The sequence below is a fragment of the Ascaphus truei genome, chromosome 5, assembly GCF_040206685.1.
Source record: "Ascaphus truei isolate aAscTru1 chromosome 5, aAscTru1.hap1, whole genome shotgun sequence".
Classification (NCBI taxonomy): Eukaryota; Metazoa; Chordata; class Amphibia; order Anura; family Ascaphidae; genus Ascaphus; species Ascaphus truei.
The window spans coordinates 274,160,116-274,184,211 of NC_134487.1; the positions used below are offsets into that span (position 1 = coordinate 274,160,116).

At 40.7% G+C, this 24,096-nt stretch overlaps 1 protein-coding gene across 2 annotated transcripts in view; it reads right to left on the reverse strand.

Annotated features, from left to right (window-relative positions):
* The window catches only part of ANXA6 (annexin A6), a 69,766-nt gene that overhangs the window by 12,469 nt on the left and 33,201 nt on the right, over positions 1–24,096 (reverse strand). For both annotated transcript variants that reach the window (XM_075602118.1, XM_075602117.1), the window contains 12 exons: positions 23,546–23,625; positions 14,674–14,730; positions 12,783–12,876; positions 11,928–12,023; positions 11,217–11,275; positions 9,597–9,719; positions 9,021–9,079; positions 7,330–7,408; positions 4,442–4,523; positions 3,788–3,882; positions 1,775–1,888; positions 785–875 (listed from right to left, as the gene is read on the reverse strand). In XM_075602118.1, coding sequence (XP_075458233.1) covers positions 785–875; positions 1,775–1,888; positions 3,788–3,882; positions 4,442–4,523; positions 7,330–7,408; positions 9,021–9,079; positions 9,597–9,719; positions 11,217–11,275; positions 11,928–12,023; positions 12,783–12,876; positions 14,674–14,730; positions 23,546–23,625 — 1,029 coding nt within the window. The remainder of the gene's footprint in view (positions 1–784; positions 876–1,774; positions 1,889–3,787; positions 3,883–4,441; positions 4,524–7,329; positions 7,409–9,020; positions 9,080–9,596; positions 9,720–11,216; positions 11,276–11,927; positions 12,024–12,782; positions 12,877–14,673; positions 14,731–23,545; positions 23,626–24,096) is intronic.

The window sequence follows — 24,096 nt, forward strand, 5'->3', positions numbered from 1 at the left end:
ATTTGTTTATAGAGATCCATGTTAAAATTGATAAGTAGTCACAAGTAACACACTGTGAGTGTTCATTTGCATGTCATTACCCAGACTGCCTGGCTGCAGTGGAAGTATTGTATGCGAAGAGATAATGGGGAAAGGCAGGTTTGTGGATCTGAGACAAGTGAATGAGCTCATAAGTGGTATTTTTATTTGCTGCCCCTTTACACTCAAAACCCTCTACGGAAGACAGAAATCAGGACCTAAAGAAATGTGCAGCTCTTGCTTGGTCAACAGCTGGAATCATTATAAAGCTCATCTAGTATACAGGGATCTGTTTCACGTTCCAATAATCAGCAGATCTGCATAGATGCGTTTTATCTTTAAGTACTCACTGCTTTCCAAACATGGCTTGAGTGAAAGAGGGTACTTAAGATATGTGTATTAATAGGGCGATTCTTATACTTTCACCTACAGTAGTTGCATTGGGGGAAAAAAAACAAGAGCAGAGTGTTTTGCCTGACAGCACAATCTATAGTCAACACATGGGATATATTTTATGTGTTCTGAGCAAAGAAACGCGCTGGAATATCCAGACACAATGGGAAGGAGCCAGAAGACAGAGGCGCTATTGATATAGATGCCAAATAACATGTGAAATCACTTATATCACTGATAGCTAACACTGCCATCATCACAAATAAGTACAGTAACAGTAGAATATAATTAAGTTAAATAAAGGTAAATATATATGGCTAAAATAAAAACTAGGCAGAAATGATCCTACGTCCCCCTGTTGTTACTGACTTACCTGCTTGATATGCTTCATTAATAGCTTGGATTTCCACATTATTTCTAGTGGCAAGAATTTCAGTCAGGACTTTTTCATCTGTGCCAGCCCCCTGCAAACAACATAACGGTTGTAGTTATTTCAGCTGGAGTATTCTGATGTCAAGCCCCATCCCCATAATGATAAGGAATGGTTTGGCAAACATGCTTTATGCTGTAATTTATAGACACAGCACCATTTACAGGGGTCTAAAATATATTTGTATGCCCCTTTACTTTCCCTCTTTGTTACATGCTGCACTGACGCACCGTATGATCCATCCAAGTTATTTTCAATTTCACACAGCTGTAGAATATATTTGTGGGGCTTTTTGGGAGTTGCAGTTTTTTTTTGCCTTTTGACAGGTGAAAGTGTATTATTCTTACCTTAAACTAGGACAAAAACAGGTGTACATTGTAGAAGTGGCACATGCATGAATTCACACATAACCGAGAGCTATTACAAATCCAATGTACTGTATGGTGCCGAGTGGGACAGAAGATTCAAATCCCTTCACAAGTGAGGATAATAAGGGATATAATAGTACCATCTACTTGTGCTGCTACTGGCAAAGCCAAGGCATTATACTGAAATGACTGAAATATCTCTCTGTATAATGGGTTCCTAAGTGGTACAGATAGTTTTTAGCGTTCCGAACGAGAGTACAGCTGTTGATTCTTAACACGTATGCAAGTTTGCTGTCCCCACTCCAGTACTATGGGAATGTGAAAGGGTAATATGAGGGGGCAGGACATCAGTGTTGGGTCTGGCACAAACCTCTATAGGTTAAACTAGGTGAAACCAGGCTTAAATTAAACAGGCAATGGGAAAACATCCAAATGTAAATTCATAGAGATTTCCAATCTGCCAGGATTTGAATGCAATGGAAATGTGGACTTGATTTCAGAAGTGGGGCTGGAAACATTGCAGCAAAGCGCTCCAAGGACTAGTTACAGTACACATAGCAGTTACCGCAATGGCTTTGTTCAGCTGCTTGGCATCAAACTGGGCCGGTGTCATCATGAGCCCAAGAACCAACTTTGACAAGGTGCCAGAGATCTCTGACTTCAGGTCTGCCATGAGGTCCTACATGGAGAAACACACATCGTGAACATGAGGAGGCCGTGAGAGAAACAGGGTCTTTTAGCTAGAGACTAATTTATACCTTCAGCATTATCTACGTTTTAGGCCTCGTCCATAGTGCAAGATACAGAGCGAGCTACATAGCTTGCGCTACAAACAAACGTGTGTATTCCAAAGCGCATGGCCATAGTGAGCGCGAGCTTGCACGTGCACGTGAGATACAAGGATACCAAAAGCAGAGACAAACTTGTTTGCTATTGCAGTGAGGCAGCCTGGTCATTTGAGCGGCTAACAGCCAATGAAAATGTAGTAAGCTATTCTGCCTGGATACTGTTCAAATAACTTTTTGTCAGTTGAGTTGCGCTTGCTGTGAGAATATGGACAACTCGACTATTGAAAATGTGATTTCTGAGGTTTACCAACGTGAACCTTTAATTCATATCATGAAAGAAATATCAAGGATAATTTATGGAGAGAAATTTCTGATGTATTGTCTAGTATATAATTGTAAAAAATTTTTTTTTAGTGTACAATGCATCACATTTGATAAAATTGTTTTTTAACAAGGCATGTTTTCATGCATGACATAGTGTGGATATATATATATATATATATATATATATATATATATATATATATATATATATATATATATATATATATACAGTGGTTGACAAATCACCAAAAAATCTACTCGCCACACAAAAAAATCTACTCGCCACCTAGTACCAAACGTGTGCTGCTTGGGCCAATATTTTCTCGCCCGGGGGTTAAATCCACTCGCCCGGGGCGAGCAAATGTATAGGTTTGTCGAACACTGTATATATATATATATATACACTATGTCATGCATGAAAACATGCCTTGTTAAAAAAACATTTTTATATGTGTTTGCAGAATACTTCTGTAAATTGAATGGCATTATGTATTTTATTATTTGCTAACGGCGTGTTCTCATGCATGACACTTCCTTGAAATGCCCCTCCACGTCATGACCGCGCCCACCCCCTCGCTTTCCAAAAACCAGAGAGGAAAGCTCGTGCGAGGCAAGAAGCGCTGTAGCTCGCGCTCGCTTTCACTATGGACAAAGCCTAAGATCGCACATCTGTTAAAAAAAGCAAAGACAAAAAACTATCCTATTGAATCATTTGTGATCTACTTTCATTGCAACGTTGCTTCAGGAATATGCACACAATGCAATATCAGTGCATATTATACTAGTTTTTTGTCCACAGACAAAAAAAGGGCAAAAAAATGTCAAACATATGATGAGATCAAAATGGAAAATGAATATTGAATGTCAAGGGATCAAATTAAAATATCTCTTGTGTGAGCACATTCACACGTCTCAGACAGGTCTGCAATCCTACTTTTCCCCATTATCTCCTAGCGTACAGTGCTTCCAGTGCAGCAAGGGATTCTGGGAAATGACATGCAAATGAGCACACAGTGTCACCTTTTGCTTCAAATCCATTTTGACATTGACCCATATAAGCTAATACCTGCCGCATTTTCAGCATTTCAGCACAGCCTGAGCTAAAGTGCATAGCCAGTAAACCTATTTATAGACAGCTATTTTGCCCATTTGGGTCTTATCAGTGTGGGGCTGGTTATTCTGGCATTGCAATTTAAAGTTGGGATAGGCTTCAACCACACATTAAATAAGTTATGATGGATAAAAAAGTGACAAAACCCCTCAAAAAGGGCAAAAAGGAACAGATACTGCAGTTTCCATCCCACAGTAAAATAAACCAAAATATAACCATTGTGACTGACTAAGCCACTGATAGAGGCCCCTGTGCTGAAGCAGTGATATCTTGAAAATCTGACCTGTTGGTGGCCCTTGAGGCCTGGAGTTGGCTACCCCTGCAATAGAGGCTAAGTACGACAAAAAAGACTTACCCGTCCAAAGTGGGATTTAAAAGCCTTGAGAATCTCCTGCCTCTGATTATTACTGCGCTGGGTTAATATGTCAATGATGGCATCTTCATCGGTACCTGCAAAAAATACAAACTCCCTTATCATCCTCAGATTGTCATTAATCCTAAGGGTCAGTACTTGTATTTTGTGGGCCCTACGCAGGAATACTTTTGGGTGCTCTTTACACACCCACCACTTTACCTGTTACTTCCACAAACATCAATATTTTGCCCTTCCTCACCCATCAACCGATTGTTCTTGCATGGAATAGGGGGATGGTTTGTAAAATGTATCTCACCCCATCCGAATAATAGAAGTCACTCTGCTGTCAAGATCCAGTGACACATATATGAATGAAAGTACCAAAGATAAGATCGTTTGATGCTAAACACAAATCAATTGGAATAGGTGCTTACATCAATGCACAGGGGCCCATTAGATTTAGAAACTCCGTTTGCTTTTGCCCTAACATTCTGACCCCCTCATTCTGGTGATACCCGAGCCTTACCCCATACAAGCTTTGTGCTTGCTGGGATGCCATTCTCCAGAGTGTTTCATGGGATAAGTCGACTAAACGTTTACTGTAGTTGGAGCTAAAACATCGGCTCAATTGCCAGTGCTGTACAAGATCCTTACCAAATCCTTTCATTGCTTTCCTCAGAACTTTACCATCACTGTCTGCATTGAAATTTGGAGCAGGGCGCACTGTTCCTTGGAGCTGGGGAGAAATTGAGAGGTATAAACAATTGCATTTTGTTCTTGAGAGCAAACATGTCCACAAAGGACTGCAAGGCATCCTACACTTCTGTATCTCTCTGCCTCTGCCCCTCTGTGTTTTCATTGTGGGGTTTAGCTGCTTTTAAAGTTATTTCTTCTGCCCCTTTTATGTCTATTCTGCTTTTCTTTTTATATTTATCTCTTTCTACACTTCTTTTCCATTATGTTCTTTGGCTCCTCAGTTTTCACTTACACTCTACATATTGTATTATGTTATCTGTTTGTCTATTCTTTTGGGGGGGCCTAAGACAATATCTTAGTGATAAAGGGACTACTTTGAAAGTGGGAACATGCTGTAAGCTGATCCCTCACTGTTGTACAGGTATACCCCACATTAACATACGCAATGGGACCGGAGCATGTATGTAAAGCGAAAAAGTACTTAAAGTGAAACACGACCTTTTTTCCACTTATCGATGCATGTACTGTACTGCAAACGTCATATACGTGCATAACTGATGTAAATAACGCATTTGTAACAGGCTCTACAGTCTCCCCACTTGTGCACAGCTTCGGTACAGGAAGGGAGCCGGAAGTGCTGACATGCGCATGCGTGAGCTGCCATTTGCCTATTGGGCGATATGTCCTTACTCACGAGTGTACTTAAAGTGAGTGTCCTTAAACCGGGGTATGCCTGTATCTCCTTATAACCATGGGCAGAATAATTCACCTGTTAGTCCTTCATTGTGTGGAATGATGGTGGAATCAAACAGCTGTGCACACTGTCAGTGCTATGTTTACAAAGGTTAATTCTATAGCTCCTTAACTCTTTGCTCCACTTTCCACTCCCCCCTTATTTTCCTTGCTTAACTTTTTTCTTTCTGAATTTTCTATCTTTCTGTCTTGTCCCTTTCTTTGCTCTGCCACTTGCTCTCTTTCTCCCTGCCCTCTTTTCCCCCATATATTATCTTTGGAGATCTCTCTGCAAAGTTGTTGAAGGATCAGCACTGGAAAGGATCTGTGGTACAATATGGCAAGGATCAGGGAGGAGACTGGGAATCTGCAACAGCCAGCAAAGCAATAAAAGCAAAAACACCTCACTTTTTGTCACAACGTGGGCTGGCTCCAGTAAATATTGAGTCATTAGTACATTTGAGTCCACTCCCCAAAAACAATATTATATTAAACACTAGGTGGGTGCAAGGCTTGCTGAATAAGCCAGGACTTTGACTGTCATGACTTGCGCCATTTTGGAATTGCCAAAAACGTCCCCAGTAAATACCAAGTGAACATGTTGGCTCTCTGATCTCTTGTTCAGGTAAAGTTAAAAATAAATAAATAATCTAGGGGGTTTGCTGCTTTAAGCATTGGTTATATAAATCTAAGAGAAACTTCAAATCTGTAGGTTGGTTATTAGCAGTGTTCGACAAACCTATACATTTGCTCGCCCCGGGCGAGTGGATTTAACCCCCGGGCGAGTAAATATTGGCCCAAGCAGCACACGTTTGGTACTAGGTGGCGAGTAGATTTTTTTGTGTGGCGAGTAGATTTTTTGGTGATTTGTCAACCACTGGTTATTAGTATTCAAATTCAACAATGAACAGAAGCCATAGGACAAGTTAGGAAAAGCAGGACTAGAAAAAAGTAGGAAACACAACACTAATCCTACTAAGGCCATATTGCATTCATTTACAGAACCCACAGAATTTGTGGAATAACAAGAACCAGAACACATTGAGCTGTTGGAAAAAGTAATTCCAAAACACACATATGGGCTATGCACTAAGGTCATATTTGATTTTTTTTTTGTGCGTCAGAATTTCAGTGTTAGAAAGTATCCGAACCTTCATAAAATGTGCGTCGTATGTATGAATGTTTGTATGCGACGTCATACATACATCGCCTCATTTGTTGTTTGACGCACAGTATGCTTGATTGATGCAATTTACATGAAAACATAATTACGTGTATTTTTTAATTTATAACAAGCATCAGTAAATATATATTTAGTGTGATATGTGTAAAAATCATACTGTGAAAAATTACATTTGGTTAAGCTATGTAATAAAACAGCTGTGCCGCGTCAAAGAAATTGTTGGTTGATACATAGCAACTTAATTCCAATTTAACAATAAAAACAGTTTGTTTTTTTTAGAATTTACGGCAGTGGACAATTTTGACGCACGTTCAACTTGTTTTGGGTGCACAGATGCAACTGTTTTAGTACATACTCCATTACAGTATTGGACTACAACATTTTTGACGTTTAATGTGCACGTTGAGTAAAATAATGTTAGTATAAAGATGCGCGTAAACGCAATCACATTTGAGATTTCCACGCATCAATTTGACTCCTAAAATGCCATCTGCTAGGCTTAGTACATAGGCCCAATAGTGTGTTGGAACAAAGAAAGAGAACTACAAAGAATATAGTCAACAATACATTCTCATATAGAATCGCAAGGGATTAGTTGTATGACCGGTAGCACCCGGATGCATTAAGAGGACAGAAAGAACACAAAAAAAAAACTAAATCAACATAAATAAGGTTACCAGCGATTTCTTATGACTAAGCATAGTGTTAGCAACCACAGCACATCTAGTGAAAACCAGGGGAAAAGGAGCAGGTTAATTAAAAAGCAGGTTCTTGCATTGGCTCGAGCAGGGTCTAGCAAACAAGCAGCAAGGACGGGATGCTGGAGCCTATCGGTGTTAGTGGCTTAAATCATATGGGTTAAAATCGACCGACTGGTCAAATAGCAGCAGGCGTGGCAGGGAGAGAAGGGAATGTCACGTTCTTTTCCAACCTCAAAACGTATCGCAGCGCTAAGCTCCCACTCCTGATAGGCCGTTTGGGCAGCTTCTGGGAAGAACTCCCCAGCGGCGCTAGAAAGGAAAGGAACAGCTGGTCCGTGAGAGGTGCCGGAGAAGCCGCTCTGGAGACTGAATGCAGAGCAGTTGGTGACCCTACTACTACATTTATGAAACTGATTATGCTGTGGCATATGATAGTGACATTGCCTATTACTCATGTATTCTGCTGCATCTCACAGTTTGTCATGCATGCAGCGCATTCTTTTTCTCAGAGTACTTTGTATATGTTTGCAGAAGATTTATTCTTCGATTAAATGTACCGTAGTGCAAGGAGCATACACATTTTCTACCCTAAAAGAGCTTCCGATATTTAAACTGCAAGGTAATAAAACCTGACTACAATGCAAACACTAAAAGCTTATCTGCTTGGCTTTTAACATTTTCTGCCAAGGGGGAAATTCTGATTTTTTTTAATGCCTTCATTTTCCCATATATAACATTTAGGCACTGTCTGTGGGACATTTACTTAGAGAATAACTCCACAAAAAAACATATCATTGGGGATCTCCAATAATTACAGCTGTGGAGCCTGACACCCAATAATATCAAACTATTTAAATAATGTAGCATAAAACCAAAATGTAACCAGTCTAAAGTTGAAGGTACAAACATAGAAGATTTACTCAGGCATAAAGGCAGCACAAGTAACCAGGAAGAGGTGGCCATAATCAAGCCCCTACAGTAAATGTTTTATGACCTTTGTCACTTCCTTATGGGAATAGTCCTTATTCATATATTTCCTCCTTAGTAATACCCATGATGAAGTGACGCACATAGCAAAACGCATGTGTAGGGCCCCCTCTTCCTGGTTACTTGTGCTGCACTTATGTCTGAATAAATCTACTGTGTTTGTACAGTACCTTCAACTTTGACACTCCGTTTGCTTGTGTGTTGCTGATATCTTCTGGGACTGGAATAGAGTGCTCGTTTAGTTGAAGGATCTGGGCAGTGTGAACGCTATTCTGTCTTCATTACATGATCTGTCTTGTAAACACTGTGCAACCACTTTTGTGCCGGATTCGACTTTTGGTATGGAGGGAAATAAAAGTGTATAACTGTATACTAATACTCAGTATCATAATTTAGTACACTGTTAATTTATTTACATCGTTGGGTTTGGAAAGATGGTCATAAATTGTTCAATTGAACATAAAGTGCTACTTGAACTGTGTTAAAGTACAGTACAGAACATAGAACTCAGGGGTAACACATCCGGGTCTCTGGTGTAAACCTGGTTTCGTTGGACACACAATATGAACTTATTTTTTTCTTTGATAAATGGGTTGCTGGTTTTGTCCCAGTTATATATAAAGGGGGAACCTCTGGTACTCCTGCTCCTTGTTTTGGAGGAAGATTGTCACATATAGTAGCAGTACCCTGCCAGCTTTTCACTGACGTATAGATAAAAGTATGGGACTGGCATTCAGAGTTCAAAAATCCCTGCAAAATAGTTGCCCTCAGGCTGCCCTGGTGGGATTTACTCTGCACAGTAGGATGCAGCTAAAATCTAGAGCACTCGTTGCCACAGAAGAGGATAGTTTGGTGAGAAGAAAGCTATCACTCAGTCTCTGGACACGGCTTGTATAGTAGTACTAGTCCAGACTACAGAAGGTGCTATACATACTCATCATCTCCCCCGCACAGCTTCAGAAGCGCCTTCTTGTATTCTCCCGATGTATCATTCTGAAATGGACAGACCAGGCAAACTTATAGATAACATCTGGAATATTAAATCACTTCCAATTAACTCTGTACACGTTGATGTATACAGTACTTAAGCGTGTCCCCTTCAGGGAACAGCACAGTAATTTAATGCAAGGCCTCTGTTTATTTGTCACTAATCCACCCTGTACAAACTCACAGAATGGATAATATTTCTGTTTCTATACTATATACGGTACTATACTATAGCTTGAATACTTAAACATTGACAGTATTTTGTGATTATGTTACCCACCTGATCTATCAATCTTTCTTACCAGATTACAGGCTCTATTTCATATACTGTAAGTTTTAAATTCTTAATTTATTCCATATTCCAATTTTATTTATATTGTACCATGTACACCCCCATTACCTTCATGCATCCACCACCCTTTAATATCTACCTACCATGTATCCCACGATGTAAACCTATGCAAGCAGGGTTCCAGATTGTATATAGGGTTGGAAAAAGTAACAGGATGCCAGGCAGGCTTACCTTGATCATTGAGTAGAGAGACTTCTCGTACTTGGTTCTGAATGCCTCCCGGATGTCCATCATATCAATCTCACTGCGTGAAACCATAATCCGAATCAGGGTGTTGTCTTGTGTGCCCATGCCCTGCAAGAAAATGTCCCAGACAAACCGTGTGAAGAAGTGAAGGATATAATGCACTGCATGAGCTCAAAGTTTCAATCAGTAATACACCAGATTGTCAAGTGACTTATTGGGGATAGTTAAAGATGGGCACATTTGTGGGGCACATTTGCATCCGCAGCAGATCGGCTGGTGCCTTTCGTCCTCGGATTTTCACGGATCAATCTCAAAAAAGGGCGATTTGCGCTTTGCGGATTTTTTATTATTATTACCAATACATGCCTCCCCGTGGACGGATTCGCAGAATCCAATCAAGTGAATTAAACAATCTGTTGGTGGATTCTTAAGAATCTGTCCACGGATTGCTGAATCCACGGATAGGATTCTACAAATCGTCAATGGATTGTATCCAATGGCGGATTTTGATGAATCCATGTGAATTAAAACCGACCAAATCCAGCCGCGAAACAGATTTTGGAGGGAAAAATGCGAGAAAATCCGGGAAACTAATTTGGGCGCACTCGTCTATCTCCATTGACCAGTATAATGGGTGCTGGGTGTGGGATCTCTTAAAAGTGGCTACCAATATAAACATGCCTATATAACTGAGCCCTGACTCTGGCAACTTTGAAGCAGCTGTATCATATCTTCCTCAGTGGAATAGAAACTCCTAAAAAGCCTTTACCAAGAGCAGTACCATTTTCTGTATTTTATAGTCTTTCATATTGTGTTTTTGCAGTTAGAATTTGATACCTAAATCTGGAAAACTGTTTTCATTTGTGAAAGGACGGTTATAAAATAACTGAGTGATTCATTTTATTTGATGCCAAAGATATGTTCCTAAGTGATATTGCACGTTTGACATTAGGGATTTTGATCAGTAAAAATCAGCCTAACTTAACTTGCCAAGTTCGCTAAAGTTTCTGAGAAGGTATTTTTTGAACTTTGGAATTGTATTAAAAAGGCTATCCATGCAATATACTATATGTGTGGTTTAAAAAAACAAAAAAAAACAGTTTGGTAGTATTAGATCATTCATACTGCATTTTTTAAAATTCAACTATTAATGCAATTTTTTATGAGTTTTAATATACTGGGCATCCTTTGATTTCTATAGCAGGTTTTAGCACACAGTGCAAGATCATTGCAATACTTTCCTGTTTGTGATAATTTGTTGCCAATGTTCCAAGCAGTTTGAGCTGCAAACTGTAACAATAGATTATTAATATAAGAATACATTGTAGTTGCTGACTTACACTGGCTGAAGGATTGATTGAAACTGAAAGGCAGCCATTTAGTGAACCCTGGGAAGCATGATCGACCATGGGAGAAGGAATCGTTCGGCAGCTTAAGTGATTTGTTTTCAATTAAAGTAATTAAAGGCTGCATATATTAAAACATTTTTTTTTTAAAGTACCGCTTGGATTGCCTCTTAAAGTTAATTAAAGTTGGCCTATGTTGCAAGGTAGCAATTACAAATGAAAGAATATTAGTGTTATTATTTCTGTGTAGTTCACTCACCTTCATGGCTTTGTGCAGTCTGGTAGCGAAATAGTCCTTGGTACTGCGAATGCATTTTACTTAGGAGAAATAGACAATCAGAATGAATATGTTAAGATGAGCAGCACTCCGCAAAGAGTATCTCAACAATTACTGTTTGGGTGCTGCCTGGACAATAGAAGCATTCTTACTACCAGCTACTGGGCCAGAAAAGCGCAGGTGCAAAACCACATGACGATATTCTTACGTATGGAATCAGGGGGCCCTGAATCGCTTTAAAAGTCTCAGAACAAAACAATACTTCTCTAGATTTATTGTTGAGTACTTGTAGCTGTGTTGGTCAAAGAAAAATCTCAGGCTAACATAAAATTACAATTTAAGACTGTTAAAACAAACACAAATCACTAATTAGTCAAATATGAAGATGGTAAACATGCAGTCTTTGAAACTTGTGCACCTACCTCTGCATAATATTCATGTTGGTGCAATTACAAGTATCACAGCTTGCAAACAATTGAGACAGTAACTTTGAAAAACTTTGAAAAATTGAAGCATTGAGTTTAAGAGGGTTATTCATTAAACTGCAATAGGGCAGATGGAGAACTATTGCATGGAAACTCCCGTTGCCTTCAATGAATAACCCCTTATCTGCTGTAGTCTGCTGTGATGGTTTGTTGTATTTCTCGCGCAGTAACCGGAGGCAGGAGCACATTTAGAAGAAAATAGACTTACCTACAGCCAACATCAGCTTCTCCAAGTCCCCAGAAAGCTCCCCTACTATGCTATCTTCTATGTTCTTTCCTGAAATGTTCTTGTACTCTTCAAATACTGTATGGAGAGGACAGATGTGATGTCATTACATATAGCAATGGCATAGGTGCAATCCCTCCCCAAACTGTCCAGTATATGACACCTTTCCATAATGCAACACTGTTACCTTTCAATTCATTTTGATATAGGTGCCCCTTAAGACCCATCAGTTAAAGCTAACGAGAACCTCATTGTCTTGGAGACCTGGTGCTTACTGGGAATGGGAGAGCAAACCTAAAGCTTTATTAACTCAGTTTCAGACTTTCTTCCTCACGACCTGATCTTGTACAGCAGTGGTTTTCAACCTCTTTTAGTTTAAGGAACCCTATAGTTATATTGTGATATTCTCTGGAACCCCAACCCTCTCTTATATCATGTCTGAGATCAGATGTATTGTAAATTCTTCTGTATTTGGTACAATTTTCAAATGATCTGAAAATTGCAGAGAACCCTTTAGGGATGTCCGCGGAACCCAAGGTGTCCTAGGAAACCCCTGTTGAAAAACACTGCTGTAGAGTATGCTCAATGTGAGACCTAACATGGACAATGTAACAACTTCAAGCAAAATGTGTTTGTTTTGAATGTACAGTATGGGTTGTTCCAACAATTTCAAGGGACCAAAAGTCTCCAAATATACTATGGAGTCATAATCAATCACACAATGATAGTACAGTATTTAAAGAGCGTTTCTTATCTGTGTGGATCACTCTCCCCACAGCCCTTCCAAGTACTGCATGCTGCTGCACAGCTTCAGGATGGAATGGGATTAGCACATACCCAACTGAAGATGCTGCTTGCTTCTGCTTCCTAGGATATAGATGAATTGAGCCTCATCTGTGCCCCATTTCTGCTCTCCAGCTTCAAACAAATCCTAAATTAAAGTGGGGGGGGGGGAGGAGAGTGAAGGATACGAATGATCCTAAACACATATTTATAACAAGCCTTAACACGTACTCCCAAAACTGGAACAACCTACCAGAGACTCTCACACCCACCACCAGTTTAAGTTCTTTCAAATCTAAGGCTGTCTCACATTTTAATCTGGTCTGTAACTAACTGTTACATACGCTCATAAGATATATTTTCTTTAACTGTGCATGCAATGTCTTGTATATAATGTATACCCTGTTCATTTATGTAACTGTATTTGTAACCATGTATTATTTGTCTTAACTCTGTGCCCAGGACATACTTGAAAACGAGAGGTAATTCTCAATGTATTACTTCCTGGTAAAATATTTTATAAATAAAAAATAAATAAACTACATTCCATAACATGTCATTACGTAACCACACAGCAATAAGGCACACGTTCTTATTTAAAATTTATTTTTATAGTATCTATATCAACACAATTATTTTTAGTTTATATTGCAGCTACTTTTGTTTCAAGGAGCAGAAGAGAGGTTTACACATAATTAATTAACATTAATCTCATACTAAATTAGTCAATGATATAGGAAAATATCTTTCTAAAGTCATGTCATTGATGTCTTCTATGTACAGAACAGTATGCTGCTACACTGGCGACACACTTTATTCGAGCTCGGCTAGTCCCACGAATTCGGGTATACCCGGGTGTATTGAGGTTTGTGACTGTTTTCTGCCCGAGTGCATTGGGTTATTTTCCAGGCAGGGATTGAAGCATTTTATTCCCGCTGGCTGCAATACTGCACAGTATATATATATATATACTGCATTACAATTCATGAATTTATGCCATCTGGTAGACACGCGATGCATTGCAGCCTATTAAATCCTAATCATTATCATTTAACAGATCAGCCGCCCGTCAGCCAGGCATGAACCCAGGCTGGGAAGGCAAACGCAACGGGGCTTGTCAGAGGTGAGGAGCGGCGCATTCCAGGTATCTGCCAGGTACATACTGGGTATTTGCTCGAATAAAGTGTGTCGGTGCAGTACACGCAGACCCACCTTAAAACACACCTGCGTAAGGAAGCATATGAGTAGCTCCATGGCTGATAATTAACACCTCACACATTAACCTTGGCCTCCTGCAGACGCACTTACCAGAACACTCTCCTACTGTCTCTGTACATTCTTCCTACCTACCACTTAGATTGTAAGCTCTTCGGAGCAGGGACTCCCTTTCCTAAATGTTACTTTTATGTCTATGCACTTCTTCCCTTTGTGTTATTTATATGATTGTAACTATTACTGCTGTGAAGCGCTATGTACATTAATGGCGCTATATAAATAAAGACATTCATTCAGTACGATGACGTTTGCGTTTGTTTTACATTACATCTTGTACAAGATCTATTAAAGAGCATTTCTCATCCATATTATTTGATATATATTTTCAATGATATACCTTTTTTTATACATGTATTAATTGGAATTGATGCAATTTAAAAAATCCTATAACACTTTTTTTTTTTACTAAAGTTTCCTGGTTGCAAAACTGCAACAAAAATGACACCAGATTTACCAAACAAAATAGTCCATTAAATGCAACGGGATTCCTTTACTTCGATAAATATGCGGCAGCTTTTGCACAGTTTTTGTCCCCGTTTTGCAGCCTGGAGACTTTAGTAAAATAGACCTGTTAGTTTTTGCAATGAAACTCAGAACCTGCTCTGAAAATGGAATCCTTCCCAGCCCCATCATATATAAATCAGATGGATATGGTTCGGCCGGACCTTACCTTAGCATCCTGCTCCACCAGCTCCTCACTCACCACATCATCTTCCTCACGTGTGCCCTGGGAGGAGAGACAGGCTGTGGTGTGGCTCATGTACACACAAATACTGTACAATACAACCGCAGAGATGCACCCTCAGACACACAGGGGTATGTTTCACTTATTTGTGCACAACTTTGACACTTTGAATGGAGCAATCCAAGCAATATCCTACATAATACTTACTACTTTTTTTTAAAAATTCAACTCAATGCCAATTTTGATGGGTTTTAACATTTCTGAGCATCCTGTGATTTCTATAGCAGGTTTTAGCCCACCTCCCCAGCAGTGCAAGATCTCTGTAAGGCTGCGTCCATAGAAGGACAAGCAGCGCTGAGGCGTGCGGACGCTCCGCGCTGAGCCCCTGCATCCTCAATGAGGATGCCTTGAGAGGGGGCTCACGCGAGCGTCCGCAGGCGTGCTGAGGCTTTGGAGTTTTCAGCCGAGCGCCAAGCTGTCAGCTGAAAACATCCAATCCGCCTTAAGCAGCGTCAACATCACGGCGCCGTGACGTCGGCGCCGTGACATTGACGTCAGTGCGTCACGGGCGATTGCCCAGCGACGTCACTGCCCCGCCTCCAACCACCTCCCCCCGGCTCCCTTCGCGCACGCTGGCTCGCCTGCAAGTCCGTGGAATCGCGCTGACTGAAGCAGGCGAGCCTCAGCGTTAGCGCGCCTCCGCTCTCCCCACCCCTCTATGGCCCGGGCCTAACAGTTTCCTTTGTGATAATTTGTTGCAAATGCTCCCAGCAGTTTGAGCTGCAAACTGTAACGATAGATAATTTTACCTTAGTAATATAAGAATACATTTTAGCTGCTGAGTTTACACTGACTAAAGGATTGATTTGAAACGGAAAAGCAGCCATTTAGTGAACCCCGGAAAGCAGGATTTTGCTGATTGATCACGGGAGAACTAACTGATTAGCAGCTAAAGTCATTCATTTTCAATAAAGGTAATCAAAGCCTGCATATATGAAGACAAAAAAGGTTTTTTTTTGTATTTTTTTTTAAGCTGCGTGTACTGACTCTTTAAGTGACACATTGACAGGAGCTACCGTAGCAACACTATGGGCTCAATGTATCAAGAGGTATGTGTGCGCTAATGCAGTTGCATAAAAAAAATAGCTTTTTTGTTCTGTCTGAAACGTGATATATTTATTAAGTGTACGTGTACTGATGTATTCTGCACTTTAAAAAAATAAGACTTACCCCACCTTTAGGGTGATGGGCAAAAGCAACGCAGAAACTGTCAAGAAAGGTAATGCAAGCCACACATTTCTTAATAGATAGATCTGCACCAGTATGCCAATGTAACTCAGCCCTAACTCAACCCATTTGCTGCATAAATCCCTCATCCCGTCGGACACAGAAATAGGCGTACCCCAAAATGGCTATGATTAATACATACCATTGTTCTGCAGTGTCAAATAGCAGAGGCAAAAATATTAGCAACTCACCAATGTAAGGTTTCCTTAAAGCAGCAGTTCAAGCTGCCATTTAAAAATAAAATTCCATTCAATATGTGCATCGATACAATCTACACACTGACGAGTGACTAGTTAAGTTGCCGATCAATCCACTCTCCTGTGATCGATCAGCGAAGATTCAGCTTGGGGGTTTACTAAATAGCTGTCAGTGCAGCAGATGAGGACGAAAGTTCTGTGGGGAAGAACATGTGACCAGGTAGTCACTAGATACAATTGGTGCACTGCTCAAAAAGGGGTGTGCTAGAGCCTGTTTTAGAAGAGGAAGGCTGTGTCCCCGCTGGCTACTGCAGCGCCCGCTGTGGCGGACGCTGCAGGGACAAGAGCCGCCCCACAATGGGGCCAGGCTGGCTGCGAGGGGGGGGGGGGGCGCCGCGCTGCGCCGACAGAAACTCCTGCTCTCAAGAAAAATGAGAGCAGGACTCGCGACGGAGCGCTAGGCCACTCCCCCAGCGGTTCAGCCAATTAGGGCGAACCTGCCGGGTGACGTCACGGCTGCGCCCCTGTCACTCCCCCATCACGTCCCCCCCCTGTCTTTCCCCCTGCAGTTCACTGCAGACCGGGGGACTCGGCTGCATGCGCCTCCAGCCTCGCAGACGCGCGTGCAGCGCAGGCACTGGGGCCGAAGGGGATGTGACTTTGCAAATGGTTACTATAAGAACAAAAAATGCTCGTTAAATTATAATACGTAAAAAATGTCTTAAAAATTTGTTTTCCTTTTGTTTTTTAAATGCTACAAGTATTTTCTCAAAGTACAGAACTGATTTATTAAAAAAAAAAAAAACACATGTAGGATATTCCAGCTTTAACTCCTGCTCTGACTAAGGCTGAGTCCATGGTGACTCAGCCCGCGCGGAGGCGCTCTGAGGCTGAGGGAAAGCGGGTGCTTTCCCTGGCCTTGGTTAGCGCGCCATCCGGGGGCGTGTCGGGGGCGGGCCAGTGACGTCACGGAGCTGGTTCGCCCTCATTGGGCGAACCGCTCACCTGACCGGCCCTGCACTCCCGTGAGCTCTTGAATCTAAAATTTTCTTAGGACACACACTTCCGCACGCCTGCGGAAGTGTGCGTGAGCCCCTGCTAAAGCCGCTCTCATTGCGGCTGCAGGGGCTCACTGGTAAGCGAGAGCGCGCCTCAGCACAGGTCAGCGCCTAAGCGCTGACCATGCCCGAGGCCTAAAAGGTTTTATGATTGCTTATGCTCACTCTCCATATCAGCAAAGTGGTATACAGTAAGGCCCCAGGTATACGACGGGTTCCGTTCCAGGGCGGAAAGCGGATCCGGCGATTTTCAGCTCTGTGCATGCACAGAACAGCGTTTTCGCAGTTCTGCGCATGCGCGGCCTATGGTCTGCGCGCAGACACCGGTCTGCGCATGCGCGCCGGGCGCAACCGCCCATTCTGCGCATGCGCAACAGAGAATCAAAGATGGCGGCCTCCTTCTCGGGGCCGCCGTATCGGCGGATCGCCGAAAAAGCGAAGCGCCGAGAAGCGGGGCCCTGCTGTATATAACAACGTAGACAGTGTGTTTTGACGCACTGCTTTGTTTTTTGCAGCAGAGCTGCCGCATATGTACAGTTTCTTATATCTGCAGCAGAATTTTATACTTGCGCCACTTAACGCTAATAAAAGGGGAAAGGAATGTCGCACAGAGACGCAGAATATGATACATCTCATTGTAATATGTGCACCATATAACTCCTCCCACTGACACTCACCAAGGTGCAAGCTGGGGCGGACCGAACAAAATTGCAGTCAAATGCTTTGATACAAAGGGGCAGAATGAAAATGCCCCAGTTTTGCCCCAGAAATGCTTTGTTACAAAGACCCTAAAGTGGTTAAAAAAAATATAATCATCGTCAAAGTTAAAATATCACTTCTTTGTGCTCAGCGACTGAATAGGTTTCTTTTTGTACATAATACACATAGTGCCACTATTCTTTCTCCAACATCACCAGTCTTATAAAAAATAAAACTTGACAGCGATTATATAAATGCGCTGAAGCATCTGATTAGCAGGGAAACATTAACAGTTAAAAAAAAGTAATTTATGAATATCTGTCCGTCAAAAAGAATTGAAGTTGACAATCACCAAGATTTAACTTCTAAAAGATGTATATTTTGTATATTTTGGCCCTAAATCGGACTGCCTCTTGACTTCAAAGGTTTTGAGCAAATGCTGTTGCTGCTTTGACACTGACTAATCTCTCAGCAATGCTAGGAAGCAAATTAATAACACTATATATAAGGAAGTGACTAATGTGTGATGCTGCAGATGTTCTCTTTGCGCTGTTCTTTAAACAGCTTGCTAATAAAGCATTTCTTTACTGCTGTACTGATTTATTCTAAGGAGGCACATTCTCTCTGAGACTCTCACCCTCCCCCCCCCCCCAGGAAAAATACGGTCTTGTGAAAATGCGCCCTCACAATAGGGCAACCATTAGATTTTTTTTTTTTTTAAACTTAATTTTTATTAAATTTTTTTAGGGAGAGGGGAGGAATGAAGAAAATAAAAAATGGGGGGGGGAAGGGAAGGGTACCGAAAATAGAGATGGGAGAAAGTTCACATTCATTTACAATTTTACCTAACAAGATTTCTTAAAATATTCTATCACACAGTTAATTTAAATATCCCTTTTTTTTTTTTTTTTGTTACAACAAAATTAAGTGGGTATTAATTTCTGGTTGATTTTCACTCAGAATCCAAGGTAACCACACCTTATGAAAATCTGTGTAGGTGTCGTTATTAAGACTAACCATTTTTTCCATGTAGCAAATCTGCCAGACTTTAATTTGTAACTTTGGAAATTGAGGGAATTATTTTTTGTTTCCATACTGCCGCTAATTCGCGTCTTGCGGCTGAAGATATGTGGCACAGTAATTTATGTTCATCTCTCGTGAGGGGGTAATATGGTTTGTTTAAAAGAAATAACCAGGGATCCATTGGTAGGTCCAAACCGAAAAACCTTTGTGACCACATTTTGATTTCCAGCCAATAAGCTGCTATGAATGGGCACCCCCACCACATATGTATAAATGTGGCTTGTACTCCACATCCTTTCGGAGATGTAGTTGGGTACTCTGGGATGAATTTAGCTAGTCTCATGGGGGTTAAGTACCACCTCATCATAACTTTATAGGCATTTTCTCTGATTGTGATACACATTTATGATGTGGCAACTTTTTGAAAAAGATCATTCCAGCCTTCCATGTCTAATACCTCCCCCAGGTCATCCTCCCATTGTAGCATATATTTCAGTTTTTGATTCATTTGTGGAGGGGGGCTAACAAAGTATCCATACAATTTAGATATCAGTCCAGGTGTGTTACTACAGTATCTGCTAGACAAAGTGACTCAAATCTAGTTAGCAATTCGGGGGGTCGGATTTTGTTATAAAAGGCTTTCAATTGAAGGTATTGGAGGAACTGATTGTTTGGGATAGCCTTTTCTTTGTGGAAATATTCAAATGTTCTGGGAAATCCTTCTGAACCTACATCTTTTAATCTTGTGATACCTGCTATTTTCCAGTCTATAAACCTATTACGGCCTATTCCTGGACCAAATTCTGGTTATCATATAGTGGAGTCATAAGTGTATTCCGTGTTGTAAGGAAGTGTCGATTTGCAACTGAGTTCCATAATTTGAGTGAATGGGCTATAATTTGGCTGGATTTGAGTATTTCGGGACTCTTTCTCACTGGGGACCATAGAAGATTACTTAATTCGACTGGGGCAACTAAATCCATTTCCAATTATACCCAGCGTCTGTGGACTGGATTAGAGTGCCATAGTATTAGTTGGCTTGTTTGGGCTGCTTTGTAATAGGATATAAGGCATGGTAGTCCCAGCCCTCCTGTCTTGTTTGGTTTTAATTTCCTCCAATACCAATGGAATGGGTAGAGTTTGGAAAAGATACAGAAGACGGGGCAATATGTTCATTTTTATACTGTGTATTCTGCCTATCCATGATATAGCGTGGCCGGACCATTTCCCAATATCAGACTTAAGAGCTCTTAGGACCTTTGGATAATTCTCCCCATAGAGAGAACTATAGTTTTTTGTGATAAATATCCCTAGGTATTTGATCGTATTCGGTTGCCATTTAAAATCAAAGTTTAAAGCATTCAATTTAATTTGATCTTTAGGCAGATTTATATTTAGTGCCTCAGATTTGTTACTATTGATTTTGAAACCTGAGATATCCTTAAAAGACGACAGAGTGGAGTACAGTATAAATTTGGAAGTGAAGTTTGAGGTTTGGTTATTGTAAGGATCACATCATCTGCATAAAGTGCGATTTTGTATATCTGACTCTTCACCTGAACTCCTGTTATATTTGGGTTGTTTCTTATGTTTGCAGATAGTGGCTCCATACAGAGGGCGAATAGCAGTGGAGCTAAGGGACATCCCTGTCTGGTTCAATTTTTTATAGGAAAGGTCTCAGAGGAGAAAACTTGGGAGTATATTTTTGCCGATGGTGTAGTGTATAAAGACTCGATGCCTCTAAGGAAAGGGCCTTCCACTCCAAATGCCTGCAATGTTTTTGACATGTATTTCCAATCGATTCGGTCAAACGCCTTTTCGGCGTCAAGGCTCAGGACCATCGATGGTATTTTATTTTTGGTAGCTAATGACACCAACTCAATAATGCGTCTGGTATTGTCCGCAGCTTGTCTTCCAGGGATAAATTCCACCTGGTCCGGATGAACCAGAGATGGGAGAAATTTATTTAATCTAATAGCTAATATTTTGGAGAATATTTTTAAGTCTGAGTTTATTAAAGAAATTGGTCTGTAGTTCTTACAGTCTGTAGGGTCTTTTCCATCTTTATGGATTACTGTTATGATTGCCTGGAGCATACTGTTGGGAAATTGGGAGTCTATTAGTATAGAGTTGAACATATTTAATAGTACTGGGGCAAGGATATTAGAGAATTTTTTATAGTTTAAGTTCGAGAAGCCATCGGGCCCCGGAGCCTTAGCCGGTTCGAGATCTTTAATAACTTCTTCGAGTGTGAAAATTTGGACTAATTTGTCTTTATCGTCTGGAGTAATTATGGGGAGATTAGCTGAATCTAGGAAATTTTCCATTTTGGTTGTTAATTGTTTGCTTTGTTTAGTCTTATTACCATCATATAATTTGGAATAGAAGGCCTAGAATTCCTTAATTATAAGTGTCGGATTTGTTGAGAGAATACCTGATTTTTGTCTGATTGCGTGGATATTACGGTTTGTTGGAACTGATCTAAATCTAGCGGCCAGCATTTTATCACATTCACAACATTCAAAACAGAGTGAATTCCTCTTCACTAATCATCCAATTTACTAATAACCACACTGAGAAATAAGTTAGATTTGCTCTTTCCATATAAATGGCAATAGTAATTACATCACATAATGTCAAGGGTCTTAACGAACCCTGTAAGAGGAAAATGGCCATGACAGAATATAAGAGATATAAGAGCGATGTAATTCTCCTACAAGAGACGCACTTTAAGAAGAACAATATCCCTTCATTCATTGATAAACAATACAAACAGGTTTTTCATTCGAATGCACCAGCAAAAAAAAGAGGAGTTACGATTCTATTTAATAACAAAATTCCTTTTAAAGTTACCCAATCTAAATCAGATGGAGATGGAAGATGTCTAATCCTAGCAGGATCTCTATACGGTCAAGACCTGACCTTCACCAATGTTTATGCCTCTAATGAATCCAGCGCTAAATTCTTCACTAAATTCTTCTGTACCCTAAAAAACGTAGCTAGAGGTAGGATTGTAATTGGAGATGATTTTAACTTAACCATGGACCCAAACACTGATAGGACTGGGCCTGTAACCATTCGAAGAAAGGTTGATCGTAGGGCCCTGATCAAAGGTCTGGAAGAACTCCATTTGGCAGATGGATGGAGAGAACTTAACCCAACAAACAGGGAATTTACTTTCTACTCTCCTCCTCATGGTTCACACTCCCGTATAGACTATATTTTTATTTCCTCTAGAGCAATACCATACTGTGCATATTAAAAAATACGTGCTGTGGCCTGGTCGGATCATGCCCAGGTGGAGATGAGAATCTCACATCTTAACATGCCCCCACATTCAGCCCAATGGAAAATAAATGAGTCCTTACTCAAAATACCTGAGATTAAAAAAATACTGGATGAAGAACTAGAGTTCTTTTTCAAAACCAATACAGGCTCTGTATCATCCCCCTTTGTTCTCTGGGAGGCCCATAAGGTCACCCTTAGAGGAAAGCTAATCAGTATTGCAGGAAATAGAAAGATAGAAAGAAAGGTAAGCCAATATAAAGAGGGCCCAAACAAAAGTGGAAGAATTAACAAAATTACACCAAAGAGGGAATCAACATGTAGATCTAGAAAAAGTGAAGGAGGCCAAAACTAAACTGAATCTCCTTCTCATGGCTAAGGCAGAACAATCCCTCACCTTTACTAAAGCTAAATTTTTTGAGAAATCAAATAAACCTGATAAAATGCAACCATTAGATTTTATCTGAAAGTCACGTGATTAAGGAGATTGTTTGCACAGATGTTAACCTTCGAGGACCAGAATCTGTGAGATGTGGGAGTTCTGGACCCCAAAAATGTGATTTTAATTGAAAAGTACAGGTTCTTATAACGGAGAATCCATTCAGCCAGCCAAGGTTATAGGGCTCCTAAAAATCAGCGAGAGGCTCTAAATCAGTGAGATTTCATTTGCATCCCATCATTTAAACACATGTTTTTTTTTAATTTGCTTTGCATGGAAACAGCCATTATAAGTGAAAGAGGAACTTGCTCAAACTATATGTAGCACAGATAACTGATTTCATACAGTGGATGGCAGTTTTTGTTTAGCGCCATGTTGGCCTTGGATGTTATTTATGAGCATGATCAAAAATATAGAGGAGCTTTCATGTATTTATTGTTGGTATAGTGAAATCTTTTAAATTAGAGGCAGTAGGAGGTTAAAAAAAAAAAAGCTGTTTGTTTAGTTGATTTTGTTTGGGTTGAATTCATTCATGCGGTACAATACAATTCATCTGATAACATGTAATGCCAGGGGTGGCGAACTCCAGTCCTCATGGGCCACCAACGGGCCAGGTATTAAGGATATTCCTGCTTCAGCACAGGTGGCTCAATCTTCTGATTGAGCCACCTGTGCTGAAGCAGGGAAATCCTTAATACCTGGCCCGTTGGTGGCCCATGAGGACTGGAGTTGGCCACTCCTGATCGTTATCAATGAAGAAACTGCCATAGAAAAGTATTCATAAAAGTTAAGAATGAGGATGCTCATACAGCACTTGGTAATAGGGACATATCAGGCTGAACAACAGAGGCCAAATAGATGTACATTACCTGCAACAAAACCACCAGCATCTTCTTAAAATGACCACTTGTGTCTCCGATGACGTCTGTCTCCAGGTCTCTGTCATATGCTGCATTGAACCAGATAACATAAGGATGACGGGTTAATAACACAGTTCCTGCTATGGAAATTCTAATGCAACAATCTGCAACAGCCCCTGTTTAAAAAAAATAAGCCTGCTCAAGCTACATTATCTACAGAAGGGGTCCCTGCGGGCACCATGGCGCCAGCCAAGCCTTTTGTGGGTGCCTGCCAGGGCTGTTGACAGGGGGGGGGGGGGGAAGAGCTAGCCCCCTGTGTTAACCCCGACCCGCGCCGGAGGTTGGACTGTTCTGTGCGCCACCGGAGGCCTCCAGGTATGTGTGTGTGTGTGTTTTCTTCTGTTATTTTCACCAGTGGACTACAATGATCTCACTACAATGTAACATGCTGTAGTATAAAGCTATGATTAGTATGACTTTGTTCTTCTACCCATTCTTCTTAATCTAAACCTCATTCAGGTCCCTAATGCCATCTGAGTCTTTTAAACAGCACCATTACC